Here is a 13,144-nt window from a genome sequence, read left to right as displayed (position 1 = left end):
GGGGGGGCAGGTTGCTCAGATTAATATTACAGAACTCAGTTAGATATAAGGAAGATTAGGGAAAGGAAGAAAGCAGCTCACCAATGACAGAAGTGCTGGTGTTGGAGAATTCCTTCACTTTCCTGACATTTCCTGACATTCTGGCATTCTGGTTTTGACCTAGAAAGTAAGGGCAATGATGCCAAGATTAATAATCTAATTTAAGGTCTAAAAAAATCCAGACTCATTCATGAAGAAGAAAGTTCTGCAATTAGTAAACAGCCAGAGAGATACAAATGATTTCACTTTTACAACGAGCTGTTGCTTTATGAAGGTACTGGCTCTGCTTTCAGCGCACAGAATTTACAAGTAAAAATAAACCCACCAGCATGAGAAAAGGCAGCCACTCTGTAAAGGGCACTGGGAATGAGCCATGGCAACTGCTACAGGGCCCCAGGGAGCAGCTCCAGCCACCCAATCACTGTAACGCAGTGTCAGTGTGACGTGGCGCTTGTAATCTCCAGAGATGGTGCGATGAGATGATACTCAGGCCACCGATTTGCTGCTAGAGGAAAACATTTGTTTCAAAGGAAGAAGTCAATGGATCCGGGCGTTTGCTATATTGAGAAACAAGGAACCAATTGTGGCTAGCGTTTTTGTCATTCTGCGACAGAGGTAAAAGTCAGAAACTTGCGATAACACACTGCTGGTGGCATACTAACTGAAAAGGCCTCTAGCTGTGACACTTACTAAGTGCCTCTTCCCTGAGAAGAAATGTGAGCAGGGTTAAGACACACTGGCCCCTAGCTGCAATTTCACTCTCTGGACTCAATAGCCCACTGTCAAGTATAGTATGGAAAATATCAGAAGGATCATGTATTATAATTCTTTTATGTGATGGCTAGTTGGTATTTATTAACAATTTACCAGATCAATTTATCAACTCATCTAGGTATTTATAAGTAAAAGACATAGTAGATATAAGATGTGATATCCTCTATGGTTCCTAATCGAGGCCTTAGAATGTATTCTCATGGATAAGTAGGGGCGAGCTACTGTTACATATAATTATTAATATATTTGCATAGGGAGTCTATGCATGCTTCAGACATGGCCTTCCACGATCTGCTAAGAAAACAAGGAGTAAGTTCTACAATTGAATTCTAGCTCTGTCTTTTACAAGTTTTAAAACCCAACTTCTCATTTGTTTAACGAGGTTAAAGCATCACTGTTTTGAGGTCAAGTGCCATTAACATTGTTAAACTTTCCCATAGTGATTAGCATGTGGCATATTTTTAAATGATGACATCATCAACAACAACAAAATCCAGAGCCATCATTAGCAGCCCTAGAAACAAGACCTTAGTTAAGCCAGTGAACTCTGCATTATCTTACACATGTGTACACGCATGCCATGGAAGACACGGACACTTAATTATGCTGAAAACGCTAGTTTTAAGTTTGTCAAAGTGGCTGTTAAAAATTCAGTGCCCTTCCTTGCTCCCCTACAAAGACGTTATCTTCCCTCAGTATTGTATGTCTCAAAATATTAACCAAAAAGTTGTGCCCACTTCAACTTAGGCTCTTCAACTTTGCTGAAGTTTCTGGGTTAGCAATCCTTCATAGATGGCAAATAACTTGTCAATATGTTGTTTCATGCACTGGCTTACGTCACTTGCTTTACTGTTCCAAACCTGGAAAATGTACTCAAAGTGACAAAATTAAGGAAATTATCATGATGGAGATCAATGTATTTAAATGATTTCCAAAACCCTCTCACATTTCACTTAATAAATTCTACCCAGCATGTGGGAAAAGTTAATGATTTTTTGTGTGTGTGTGTGACACTTGATATTCATAGTATTCCAAAACCACCGCAGAAGACAGTTTCTGAGTCGACCTTCCTGGTTCTTTTTGAAGAAGGAAAAGAGGAGCATGGGAACTGAGCGTTACTACCACGTTTTCAAATTGATCGTCCATTCTCTCCCACTTTGGTGAGGTTTTAGTTTCATGATGTTTGATATTTGTTTATCGCTAGGCTCTGAGGTAACTCATGGGTATTTCTCAGTCTTTAAAATAAGCAAGAACACAAGCAAAATTCATGGTTGAGGAGAAGGACATGGGCTATTTAGAAACCTGTGTAATTTCTCTTTGACCTGGCTCATTTCTAAATTAGAATTAGGAAAAAAGGTTTCATCTGGGAATGAAAATCGCTCAGAAAATGAAAAGTACGGCGGCATACAGATCTAGCCTAGAGTCTGAGTAAAATACAATATTAAAAGATGCATACCTTTACATCTCTGTTTCTGTATCTATCTCTCTATTAAGCAATTCTCTTTTTTAGAAGTCTACTTTCAGTATCCTATTCTTGCAGGAGAAAAGGACAGCATAGGAGAGAAACACAAAACAGGATAACAAAAGCTACGTGCTGCAGATCACCTAAGTTTAAAGACAGCCTAGGTACAGAGGGCATACGATGAGACGCCAAGACAGCTCTCTAAAACATAAGCAAGAGCAAGCCCCAAGCAGTTTCACTTCCCCCAGCAAAGCCTAGCCCTAGCCTTGTGGCCTGAGCCCCTGGGCTGCATTTCCGGCAACCTCAGGCCACAGTCCCCAGGGTAGGAAACAAGCGTCCACAGACTAGCGGAGCTCAAGGCCTACAGGGGAAGTTACAGGCCGGGGCCCACCGCTTCAGTTCCCAGGCTTCTGGCTCCAACCTCCAGCAATGTTTCCTGTGGCTTCTGGCACTAGCGGCAGCAGCCAGGACCTGCTCCAGGCTGGCCTAGCGCCTCCAGGTGGGTGGTCTCATGTTTGTCAGTGCTTGGGGTGGAGGGGAAAAGATGACCTTGAAGCATTTCTGGGAATAGGGGCCACCAGAAGACAGTCTGTCCGGGAGCCACCGAGCCCAGGGTGTCTTTAAATGGGCCTTGTCTGTTTTCCCCGCCACTGTGACTCTGAATGACTTCTCTGCCTTGCACCACTCTGGGAATACATTTCCTTTTCTCGCAGCTTCCAACACCTGCCTGTGCAACTGCTGAAGAACTAGAACTCTTCCTGAGTGCTCCAGGAAGTGCGCAGTCCTTTCTAAAATAAAATTGCACACAGTATTAAATCTAGATCTCACCTGAAATGTATACGAATGGAGCAAAATGCCTTATTTGTGGCATCCTTGCCCATTCATCTGCCTTACATCAATCTGTACAGAAGCACCCCCCCCCTCCTGGAGCCATGAACTGAGAAAAAGGAAAGGAGTCAATTTGGCTGACTATGTCAGTGAGTTCACTTTCCAATGAATGTTAGGGTGGTTGCTCTGAGTTTCCTTGGGTTTTATTTTCAGATTCATTTGCGAGTCCTAGAGTCAGCATTAAAAATGGTTAGCTTTGGTAAAGAAATTTCACCAGAATATTAATTATTGTAGAATATGTCCCTGATGAGATATGCAGAAATTATTTATTAATTTATTTTATTAATTATTAAGAAATATTGCCTGAAATTATTTTAATTTACTAGGCAGTTGAGTTCCTCACAGCATTTCTTTTTCCTTTAGGTGGAATGGTTTTAGCTTTAGTTGCCTTAAGATCTAATCCACTTTTAATAAATGTGAAGGGTTGTTTTTCAGTGAAAATGAAGAGTGTATTTATAACAATGAAAGATGATCTGAGACAACTTGAAACCAGTGATGGGGGACACGCAGATGCTGAACACTGTCACTCTCCATCACAGCATAGCTCAGGGTCTTTGTCAAAGTAGCCACTGCAAGCAAACACACAGAAGCCATCACTCTTTTGGACCCTGAACAAGTGACCTCTTTGTAATTTTAGTTTGGGCCATTCCGGAAGATGCCTTTTGATTGACCGAATCTCACGTTAGGGCACAGAGACAGTGGTTATTCTGAGCAACATCGGTGATATGAAGAAATCTTAACATCCTGAGGAGTATTCTTGCACCTCTAAGTGTTTCTCCTCATCACTTTGGTCCTTCTCAATGCCATATTTAGCTCTTGTTTCAGCTACTTCCTTATGGACAGGAAAGTTTTCCCAGCAGTGAGTAATATTTTGACTTAACTCAGTCCATTCCGTTGATGAGAATAGTCCTCTAAGCAAACAGACTCTCTTGTTATTAGTTAAATTTGTTTCTATGCAGCACGTACAGTCCAGTCTCATCCTCCCTTCCCTGCCACCCTGTCTGTCTTACCTCCTCCATGGAAATCTCCTTCTCTGGGTCATGTCTACTGCTTTTATTTTGTGACCCATAGAGGTGAACCATGTCCCATGTAAGCATGATTTGAAGGCTGTCCGTGGTGGCTGGTAACTCACTAGTAGGTACTCAATTAAAGATGGTGACTCCCTATCTCTCAGAAGGAGGATGGACTCACTGGGTCTCTTTCCCTCTTTATCTGGCTTACTAAGTGGAGATCACTTATGTGAGACCTTTTTCTCAGCACAGAGTTGACGTTAGCTTAACATAGCATGGGGGCTCAGTTGGTGCAACTGCATCCCTTCTGAGAAAAGAAGACTGCTACTCAGAGAGAGACTTCCCATGTTCACACAAGCAGTGAGTACCAGAACGATATCCAGCCGTCAACTCACCAGCCACCATGTGTCTCCCAACACGTAGCTGTGTAGCAATTAAACGTGAAGAGGTAAACATGTTTTGACACCCGTGAAGACACTACTTGTAATGACCACATCTGCATCTGCACATCCCCAAAGCTGTGCTCACCATTAAGTGTCCAATTAGTCCTTCAGTGGTGGATGGCAAGGTTCAGTCACCATTACTGAAGCAGAGTAAATAAAATGTTCAATGGATGGAAATTTGATTTAAAATGTCTTTTGATTTATATTTAACTAGGTATGGTTTATTAAGGTCAGAAAGGGGACCCTTTCCCTGTTTCATTCTGAAGCTAATGCTTTTTTAAAAAAAAATTTAAAACTGCCAATGCCAGGCATGATAGTGTCTGCCTTTAATCTCAGTACTCAAGAGATAGAGGCAGGTGGGTCTCTGAGTTTAAAGCATCCTAGTCTACAGAGGAAGTTCTGGGACAGCCAGGGATGCACAAAGAAACCCTGTCTTGAAAAACAAACAACAGGCACACAGATAGACAAAACAAACAAAAGTAAAACAAAGAAACGAAACAACAAAAACAAAAATGACCAAAAAGCTTGCTACCTTCCTTAGGAGCTACTCATTAAAGTCCAAATTATTTGTCCCATACTTTAAAAAAATGTTAGTATTTTCTGTCCCATGATTCCTATAAAAACAGAAAACATTAAGATTAGAAACAGTGTGTATCCCTACTCCCAGCTGCCAAGTGCTAGGCCACAGCTGTCATCAAGCAGCTTGGTCACCACTGTTGTGAAACATGGCTGCCTAAGTCTGTCCCCCTCAGGGCAGAGGATTTCCAGCTCTTTCTGCAATTTGTCCTATGAAGCAAACCCCTGGTTTTACTCACATACCAGGCAAAACTTGGTTTTATAGAGTCACATTGAAAGGGTCTGGTTAGGTCACCTGGGCTGAGAATTAAAGAAGAAACCCCTTTAGACAAATTTTCCCTTAAGTAGGAAATAATTCAGTAATATGTAATTACTAAAGAGGCTAGGTCTAAGCGTCAGGACATCAGGGTGACACTGGAATGGCAGAGGACTTTTCTACTGCACACACTTTTCGTGAGCACTGCTCACCCCTGGTGTCTCCAGAGGTATCTCAGACCCAGCTTCTTGATTTACCTTCACTGTGATCGTGGGCAGTCCTTTACAGTTGTTTATTAAGAAGCAGAACCTGCAGAAATAGTAACACATATTTGGAAGTTGCTTTTGAGAATTAAAAGAGAAAGTGCAGGTGACATCCTCCTTAGGGTGCCATAGATGTTGCTTTAATTATTAGGACATTGTTTAATAGTGTATTTACCTATTTAAAAGAGACATTTCCACTGGCATCACAGTACAGGCTGTTAATACCAACCCATGGTAGGCTGAGGTAAGAGGAGAGCCTGGGCTACATAAGAAACCCCAGGGCCCTCCTGAGCTACATGACGAAATCCTGTCTCAGAGAAGCAAAAAAGATAAAAGTTTACATTGAAAAGCCTTTTTATCTGGCTTTGTAGACAGCTTAATGACTAAGTAATTTGAAAACTGGAAAAATGAGAAGGTTTGGCTTCCTGTGTGAGATACTGTCACGTCCGTGGGGAAACATATGGCGAGAACTTCAGGAAAAGAAGCAGAGGAATCCACACTGGGAAGAGCCAAGGGCAGATGGAGTCAAAGAGTATAAAACTGGAGCAGAGTTCATGAAATTAACACAGAAATTGAATAGGTCAAAATCTATTTCCTTCCTCATAGAGTACCAGTTGTTACCCAGGTTAGCTCTAATACATAGTTTAGGTGAAAGTAAGTTTCAAAAATTGTGAAATATTTTAAATTCCAGTAATATTTTAAATTATTTGAAGAATAATAAACTGCCTTGTCAAAATATTTACTGTTAGTTTTAAATTTTTCTAATCTAAGCCAGGCATGGTATTATATGCCTTTTAATCCCAACAGGAGGGAGACAGAGGCAGAGAGATGAATTGGAAATTCAGGGCTAACCCAGTCAAAACTTAGTGAGATTCAGCACAGCTAAGGGTACACTGTGAGACTCTGCCTTTAACTTAAAAATCCATTGACTTAAAACCTGCGATTTCAGCACTTGAGGAAGCAGAGGCAGGCAGATCTCTGCGATTTCGAGGCCAGCCTGGTCTTCAAAGCGAGTCTATGACAGCCAAAGCTACGGAGAGAGAGAGCCCCTATAGCCCCCTAAAATTATTTAAACTAAGGATCATGGTGTGTACGTTGGGGGAAGTGGTGGTGGCTCAAAGCACTTGCCACCAAACCCAATGAATTGAGTTTGATATCTAGAGCCCACATGGTGGAAGGAGAGAACTGACTGGAGCAAGTCATCCTCTGACCTTCATAGACGTGAACCATGGCACACATGGCATACAAGGTACACATGCAGAAACACACGGTATAGAACTTTTAAAAAAATGCAAGTAAGGACCATCGTCCTGGCCACAATACGCTGTATATGCCAAATATATTAACAGTTTATCTGTTGTTGCCTAACCGTCTGAGTTTCATTTGTTATTCTATTACATTATTTTTGGTTGTCAAATGTCTTACAATGATTTGGGAAGCAGCTATGAAATAAGAATAGGGAGGGAAACTACTTTCTAGGCATCCTTGTTGAAATCCAGGTTATTATTGGACATCGTATGTGTTTAGCTTCTAAATATATAAAATGGCAGGTGATGTTCAGATGGTCCACGTGTTCAGGTGGTACAGTGTCAGATGCTGTAAGGGATTAGCTGTAGTCCTCAGAAGAAAATGTAAGCCCCTAAGTCTTTCACACTCCTATCCTGCCCTGAGCTTGCTTTATATCTAGTTCTTTAGAGTAAGTTTGTCTTATAATATTGTGCATTGTAGCGTAGCTTCCTTTCTTTTAAGCTCCTCTGCCATGTTTGCATGTTGGCAGCTCCCATTGCTCCATTTTTAGGATCTGAGGCAAAAAGTACAAGAACTGCTCCTCACTAGGGACTCCATTTATCCTTCCCCTCCCCCTTCCTCACCACCCCTCTTCTCTATTCTCCTCATCCTCCTCTTCCTCCTACTGTTTTTTTTCTTCCATCTTCTTTATGAAGACTAAGTTTTATTTTTTCCCAAAGTAATAATTCTCATCAATTTTTATCCCATGTTCATAACTAACATTCAGAGGAATATGCTGGTGTGAAAAAAGCTTGAACATGGTGGCCTTCTTTCAATGTCTACTTCAAAGTCATATGAAAATGTAGATCATGTTACCTTGATCAATATCAGGACACTAGCATCTCCTTTGAACAATTCACATTGTTCAGTATGATTATATGAATATATTGTACTTTATTGTTCATAGTGCTCTTTAATTTGTAAAATATCGTTTACACCATTAAAATGAAAACATTTTAAGCCCTAAGCTACCATGTTTTTAGGAGGAATGAAGAAGCACAGAAAGTATGATTCTACGTCGCTCAAGTTGCAATTGTCTTGTCACTGCCAGAATAATCTATAAGGTTTATGCATTTGTTAAAAAATTGTATGGGTCACACTTTTGGGGTTTAAGCATACATAGCTTTGAATCTTTAGAGACATGTTGATCTTAATAAAGCAGGGGAAGCTTTAAAAGGAATTGTGATGGTGAGGCGATTATGGGTTTAGGTTCTGATAATACTAAGGAACAAAAATCTGACAGCAAACTCCTGATCCTCTGGCTCTTACAATATTTCTGGCCCCTCTTCTACAATATTTCCTGAGCCTCAGGTGTGAGAGCGCTTTATAGATGCATCAGTTGGTTATTCAGTGCCAAACAGCTATCCCTGAAAACATAAGTACAAGTAACAGTATACTGATATAAGAGGTTATATTAAGAATATATATGTATATACATATACATATGTGCATGTAATAACAATTAGTGAAAAGGAGGCCATGAATTTGAAAGAGAGCAGAGAAGAGTATGTGGGAAGGTTTGGAAAGAGGAACGGGAGGAGAGAAATGTTTTAATTATACTACAATCTCAAACTTTTCCACAAATGAACAGAAAGAAAAATAAAAGAATTGTGATGGTGAGTTTTGTCAATATGGCATAAGATGGAATGCCCTGGGAAGACTCTCACTGAAGGCTTGTGTAAATTGGGTTGTTCCTTGGGACTGTGAGTGGAAGGTTGTCTTGATTTAGTTGGTGTGGAAAGACCCAGCCCACTCTGGGTGGTACCATACCCTAGGCATGAGGTACATAAGAGTAGAGAAAGAAGCTGAACCACAGTAAGCAAGGGAACATGTGCACATCCATTTCTCTCTATTCTTTATGTAACTATTTGAAGTTTCTACCTTGACTTCCCCACAAAGGTGAGTGGTGACCTAAAATTATAAACTGAAATAAACCTCTTTTTACCCCTAAGTTGTTTTTGTCAGGGTATTTTATCACAGCAACAAAAACAAGAAAAATAACAAAAAAAAATTCCAAGGCTCATGATATAGAAAACTTGAAGTATCATGAAAGTGTCACTCACTCCAGTGGGAAGGACCAACACAATAGATATAAGAGAATTTTGAGACTGAAACTTAAATAATATTTAGGTTGAGGTGTCAAGCAATTCATTTTATATTTTATATATATATTTTTTATATTTTATATATATATCAGAAAGGTAAGTTTAAGGTAGAGGTAGATAATTGGAAATATGAAAATTGGGGGACATATGATATTTGTGTTTGTCAACATTTTATCACTGTGACAAATATTCAAGAGAAAGCTGAAAGGGAAAAAAGGTTTATTTTGACACATACTTCCAAAATTCCATACATATATGGCTGGATCCACTACCTCTGTCTTATAGTGTACTCCCTACTTTTTCCTCTGGTACTTTCAGAGTTTCAAGTCTTATGTTGAGCCCCTTGATCCATTTAGATTATTTTTTTGAGGTGACAGATACAGATCTAGTTTCCTTCTTCATCATGTAGTCATCCAATATTCCCAGCATCATTTGCTGAAGGCGCTGTCTTTTCTTGAGTATGGGTGTTTGTTTGCATGCCTGCCTGTTTTATCATCTTCATCAAAAATTAGATAGCTGCAAGGCAAAGGAGGGCACAGGCATATAGGGGAATCCACTGCTGATTTTTTTTCCTAAATGAGCATGTATTGAAACTATCTTCTAAGTATGTATGTCTATATAGACCTCATGCAGGTCTTACCCTAACCTACACAAGCCTTATTTGGCAGTGAATGGTGGCCAAAGCCAAGGCTCAAAACATGACAAAGTGATGACAATAAGAGCCCTAAATAGAAAATCTAAATCACCCACTGCAAAGCCTGGGAGCATTGTGGAAGAGTGGGTGGAAAGACAAACTTGTAGGATGGTGAAGAATACTCTAAATAATTTTCTTCTGGATAGCACATGGTCATTGCAATCATGAGCACACAGCAGCCGTGACCATCTGCACAAGACATGAAAGGAGGAGGAATAAGAAGAAGGGATTGGGATGGGAACAAGAGAAGACAATGGGTATGAGGGAATCGTGATCACAACTCACTGTTTACAAGGAAGAAACAGTCACAAATATTAAACACTGATAAAAATAAAAGGAGGGTAAAGGAGATTATCCACAGTGTTACTATGGCTTAAAGTTAACAGACTAAGTCTAAGAACACATCTATTGATTTAGTGATCCTGGCAAGGAATCAAATAGTGATGTCCCCAAGGAGTCAGAATAGTAGCTTGGTGAATAAACTGCAGATGAGAACATGCCACTGGCTAATGAGGGCTGCTTTTATAATACAGGGAAGGACTCAGGAACTGGTTTAAGGACCGGGCATGAGCATCAGAAAAGTGTTTTCTTGTAAAGTCCCCAGAATATTTTTCTGAAGTTAATTTGTATTTCTTTTTACTGATTAAATTGAAATAAACACACACACACACACACACACACACACACACACACACACACACACACACACAGAGGAAACTGTTTGATTAACCGTTCACAGGCTGGAATTTGAATGTCCTAATCACTCCAATAGCCATCTCAATAAATCCAGAGGCGTGAATAAAAGGTTTTCATTTATATTTTTAAAATCAGTGCAGCTCTGGTACTCAAAGGCTTCTGGGATCCTGCCAAAAGGAATCTTCCTTTGTGGAAACTTTCAGAACAAATTCTGTCAATTCTGTAAGGAATCCATGTTGGATGAACTAGACTTTCTCGTACGTCTAAGCACTCTTCCCGCTGCTCTTCTTCTTCCTGTTTTGATTTCTTCAATGATTCTGGAACTCCTTTTCCTCCTTTCCTACCTCTTTTCTTTGGATGTGTGTGTGTGTGTGTGTGTATGCATAAGCGTCTTGTGACCCTTACCTGAGCACACTGTTAAACTGCTCCATAGCTGCATTTTCTATAGATAATCTCTTCCTTTTTACCCAGGTTAGAGTTCATGGGCCGTCATCTCCATTCCCCCTTCTCACAGGCTTCTGCTCCTCAGTACTTCTCTTTCTGCCACCCTCGCTTGATCAGAAGCTGCAGCTCTGAACAACCCCATCCAACTTCATTCATTCATTGCATCTGGTGCATTTGGTGGAGTCAGTGATTGTATGTTTTGGTAAATCTTGTTGCACGCTATAATAAGAGATGATAATAAAAGACAGTGAGGACAAAAGTGTATTCCTTCAAAAGGGATTAGGTCTCCGTTTTCCCGTGACTCAGAATGAGAGCCAGCTCACGTGCTCCCTACCTGCTGATGGCTACAAACCTCTCTGCTGTGCTGCTTACCACCATAATCACTACCCTTGTAGCCATTAGTAACTTGAAATGTGGCTTTTAAAATTTGGAACATGTCATAACTATTAAACAAAAGCTTTCAAAGACAACTAAGAAATAAAAGGTACATGCTCCCACTAATTTTTACATGTTGAAACCACACATTGAATTTATTGGCTTAAATAAATGTATCACACAATTCATCAAATTAATCTCCTTTCCTCCCTCTGCTTTCCTTTATGTTAAAAAAACTCATTCATTTTAAATGATAATTAAGTCCCCTATATATATTCATTTGTTTGGGATAATTATACTGATGTTTGTTTTTATTTAGATCGATTCAAATGTACGATCTGCACACACTTGGCTGAGCAATTTATTTTATCTTATAATGCAATTCTTTTATATCTGAAATGGTTACCACATATTTTATAGGAATGTCATAATAACCAAGTGCAATTCTATGTGTAAATTGTCTACAGCATGCCTAGCAGTTGCCTAGCAAATGACAAATATTTCTTTGATCGTAGGATAGTGATCTCTCTTTTAGTTGAAGGAATGTGTTTATGTGGCTCATTTTCAGCACATGTGTCATGTGCATATGAGTTTGAGGACTGACTGAGGATCTTTCATAAATGATTTTTCTTATTCTCCTGATTATTTTTCATTTATTTGTTGAGCATAATAATTTCTCAAACATATATAACTCAACTGTTCACTAAAAGTTGAACTTCATAAAACCTATCTGCCCAAGAAACATGTTGTGCAGAATTGTGTTTATATGCAAGGAAAATGGTGACCATGTAAAGTTTCTTGCTTGGTAATACAATTATATTTAGACACAATTTATAAAAAGGAATGCAATTCTACTTTTTACTTTTGGAGAAAACACACTATCCTGTATATTGTCCCTTGCCATATTGAAATAATGGGATGGTAACAGATGCTTTAGAATTTAAAGACATTGGAACCAATGCACTCCTAATGTCAGGCTTCAACTAAAAGCAAATACTGAGAGTTGTACAGGTAGGTTCAGGATTGTTTAGAAAATAGATTAAATAATTTAATCTATGTAAGGTATAAAATATAGAGCATAAAGCAGACCTTTGTAGACCAAGGATAACAAAACGGCTCCTTAAGACAAGTTTCTATTTTGGGTAACATTTGAATAATTAGGAAGAATTACAATTTTGAGAAGAAAACCAGGCACGCTCCTGCATTTCATCAGTGAGAGCAAGTCTGTTGAGAAGTTCCCAGTTAGAATACGTTATGTTTCTGCTCTGCAGAAAAACAGAAGGTTCATCAAAATGCTCATTGTGTTTATTTGCATAGTTTCCTTATTTCATGAGCCCCTGCCATCTTTTTCGTATTTTGTGCATGACATGAGTGTCTGTCTTAGTAGGTGTTGAACATTTAATAACCCCAGTACAGGAATAGAATATTTGTTCCCTCTCTCTCCCTCTCTCTCTCTCTCTCTCTCTCTCTCTCTCTCTCTCTCTCTCTCTCTCTCTCTCTCTCCATAAATTAAAGAAAATATTTCAAGCCTGGGAGCATAGCTTTGGCTGTGTAACTGATATGGACGTGACTAGGTGAGTATGTGGGCAGCCATGTGGGACATTCCCAAAAGTCACCCATACTTCCTATCTGATGGTGACGGCCTGACGCCTTTGAACTCATATTTCCAAGGCTTTATTCCTTCAGGATTCTGTCCTTGCAACTGTATTCTCTAACAGATATGCTCCTAATAATAAGGATGCTGTGGTGTCCAAGTCCTAAATAGATACATGTTAGGATGCTTTGATCTAAGAAATTCTGCACCTAGTGATGTTTCTGGTTTCCTCCAAGCC

At 39.6% G+C, this 13,144-nt stretch overlaps 1 protein-coding gene across 3 annotated transcripts in view; it reads left to right on the top strand.

Annotated features, from left to right (window-relative positions):
• The first annotated feature begins 2,564 nt into the window (after window positions 1-2,564).
• Window positions 2,565-13,144, top strand: part of BANK1 (B cell scaffold protein with ankyrin repeats 1) — a 248,800-nt gene continuing 238,220 nt past the window's right edge. For 2 of the 3 annotated variants that reach the window (XM_084756051.1, XM_084756050.1), the window contains exon 1: window positions 2,565-2,774. In XM_084756051.1, the coding sequence (XP_084612177.1) occupies window positions 2,705-2,774 (70 nt within the window). In that variant the 5' untranslated portion in view covers window positions 2,565-2,704. Of the gene's footprint in view, window positions 2,775-4,603; window positions 4,622-13,144 lie in introns of those variants that run through there. The other variant, XM_084756052.1, reaches the window with a different exon arrangement.

Source organism: Acomys minous, assembly GCF_964271855.1.
Source record: "Acomys minous genome assembly, chromosome: 14".
Classification (NCBI taxonomy): Eukaryota; Metazoa; Chordata; class Mammalia; order Rodentia; family Muridae; genus Acomys; species Acomys minous.
The sequence above is the reverse complement of the archived record's forward strand: the minus strand, read 5'-3'. Positions and strand labels throughout refer to the sequence as shown.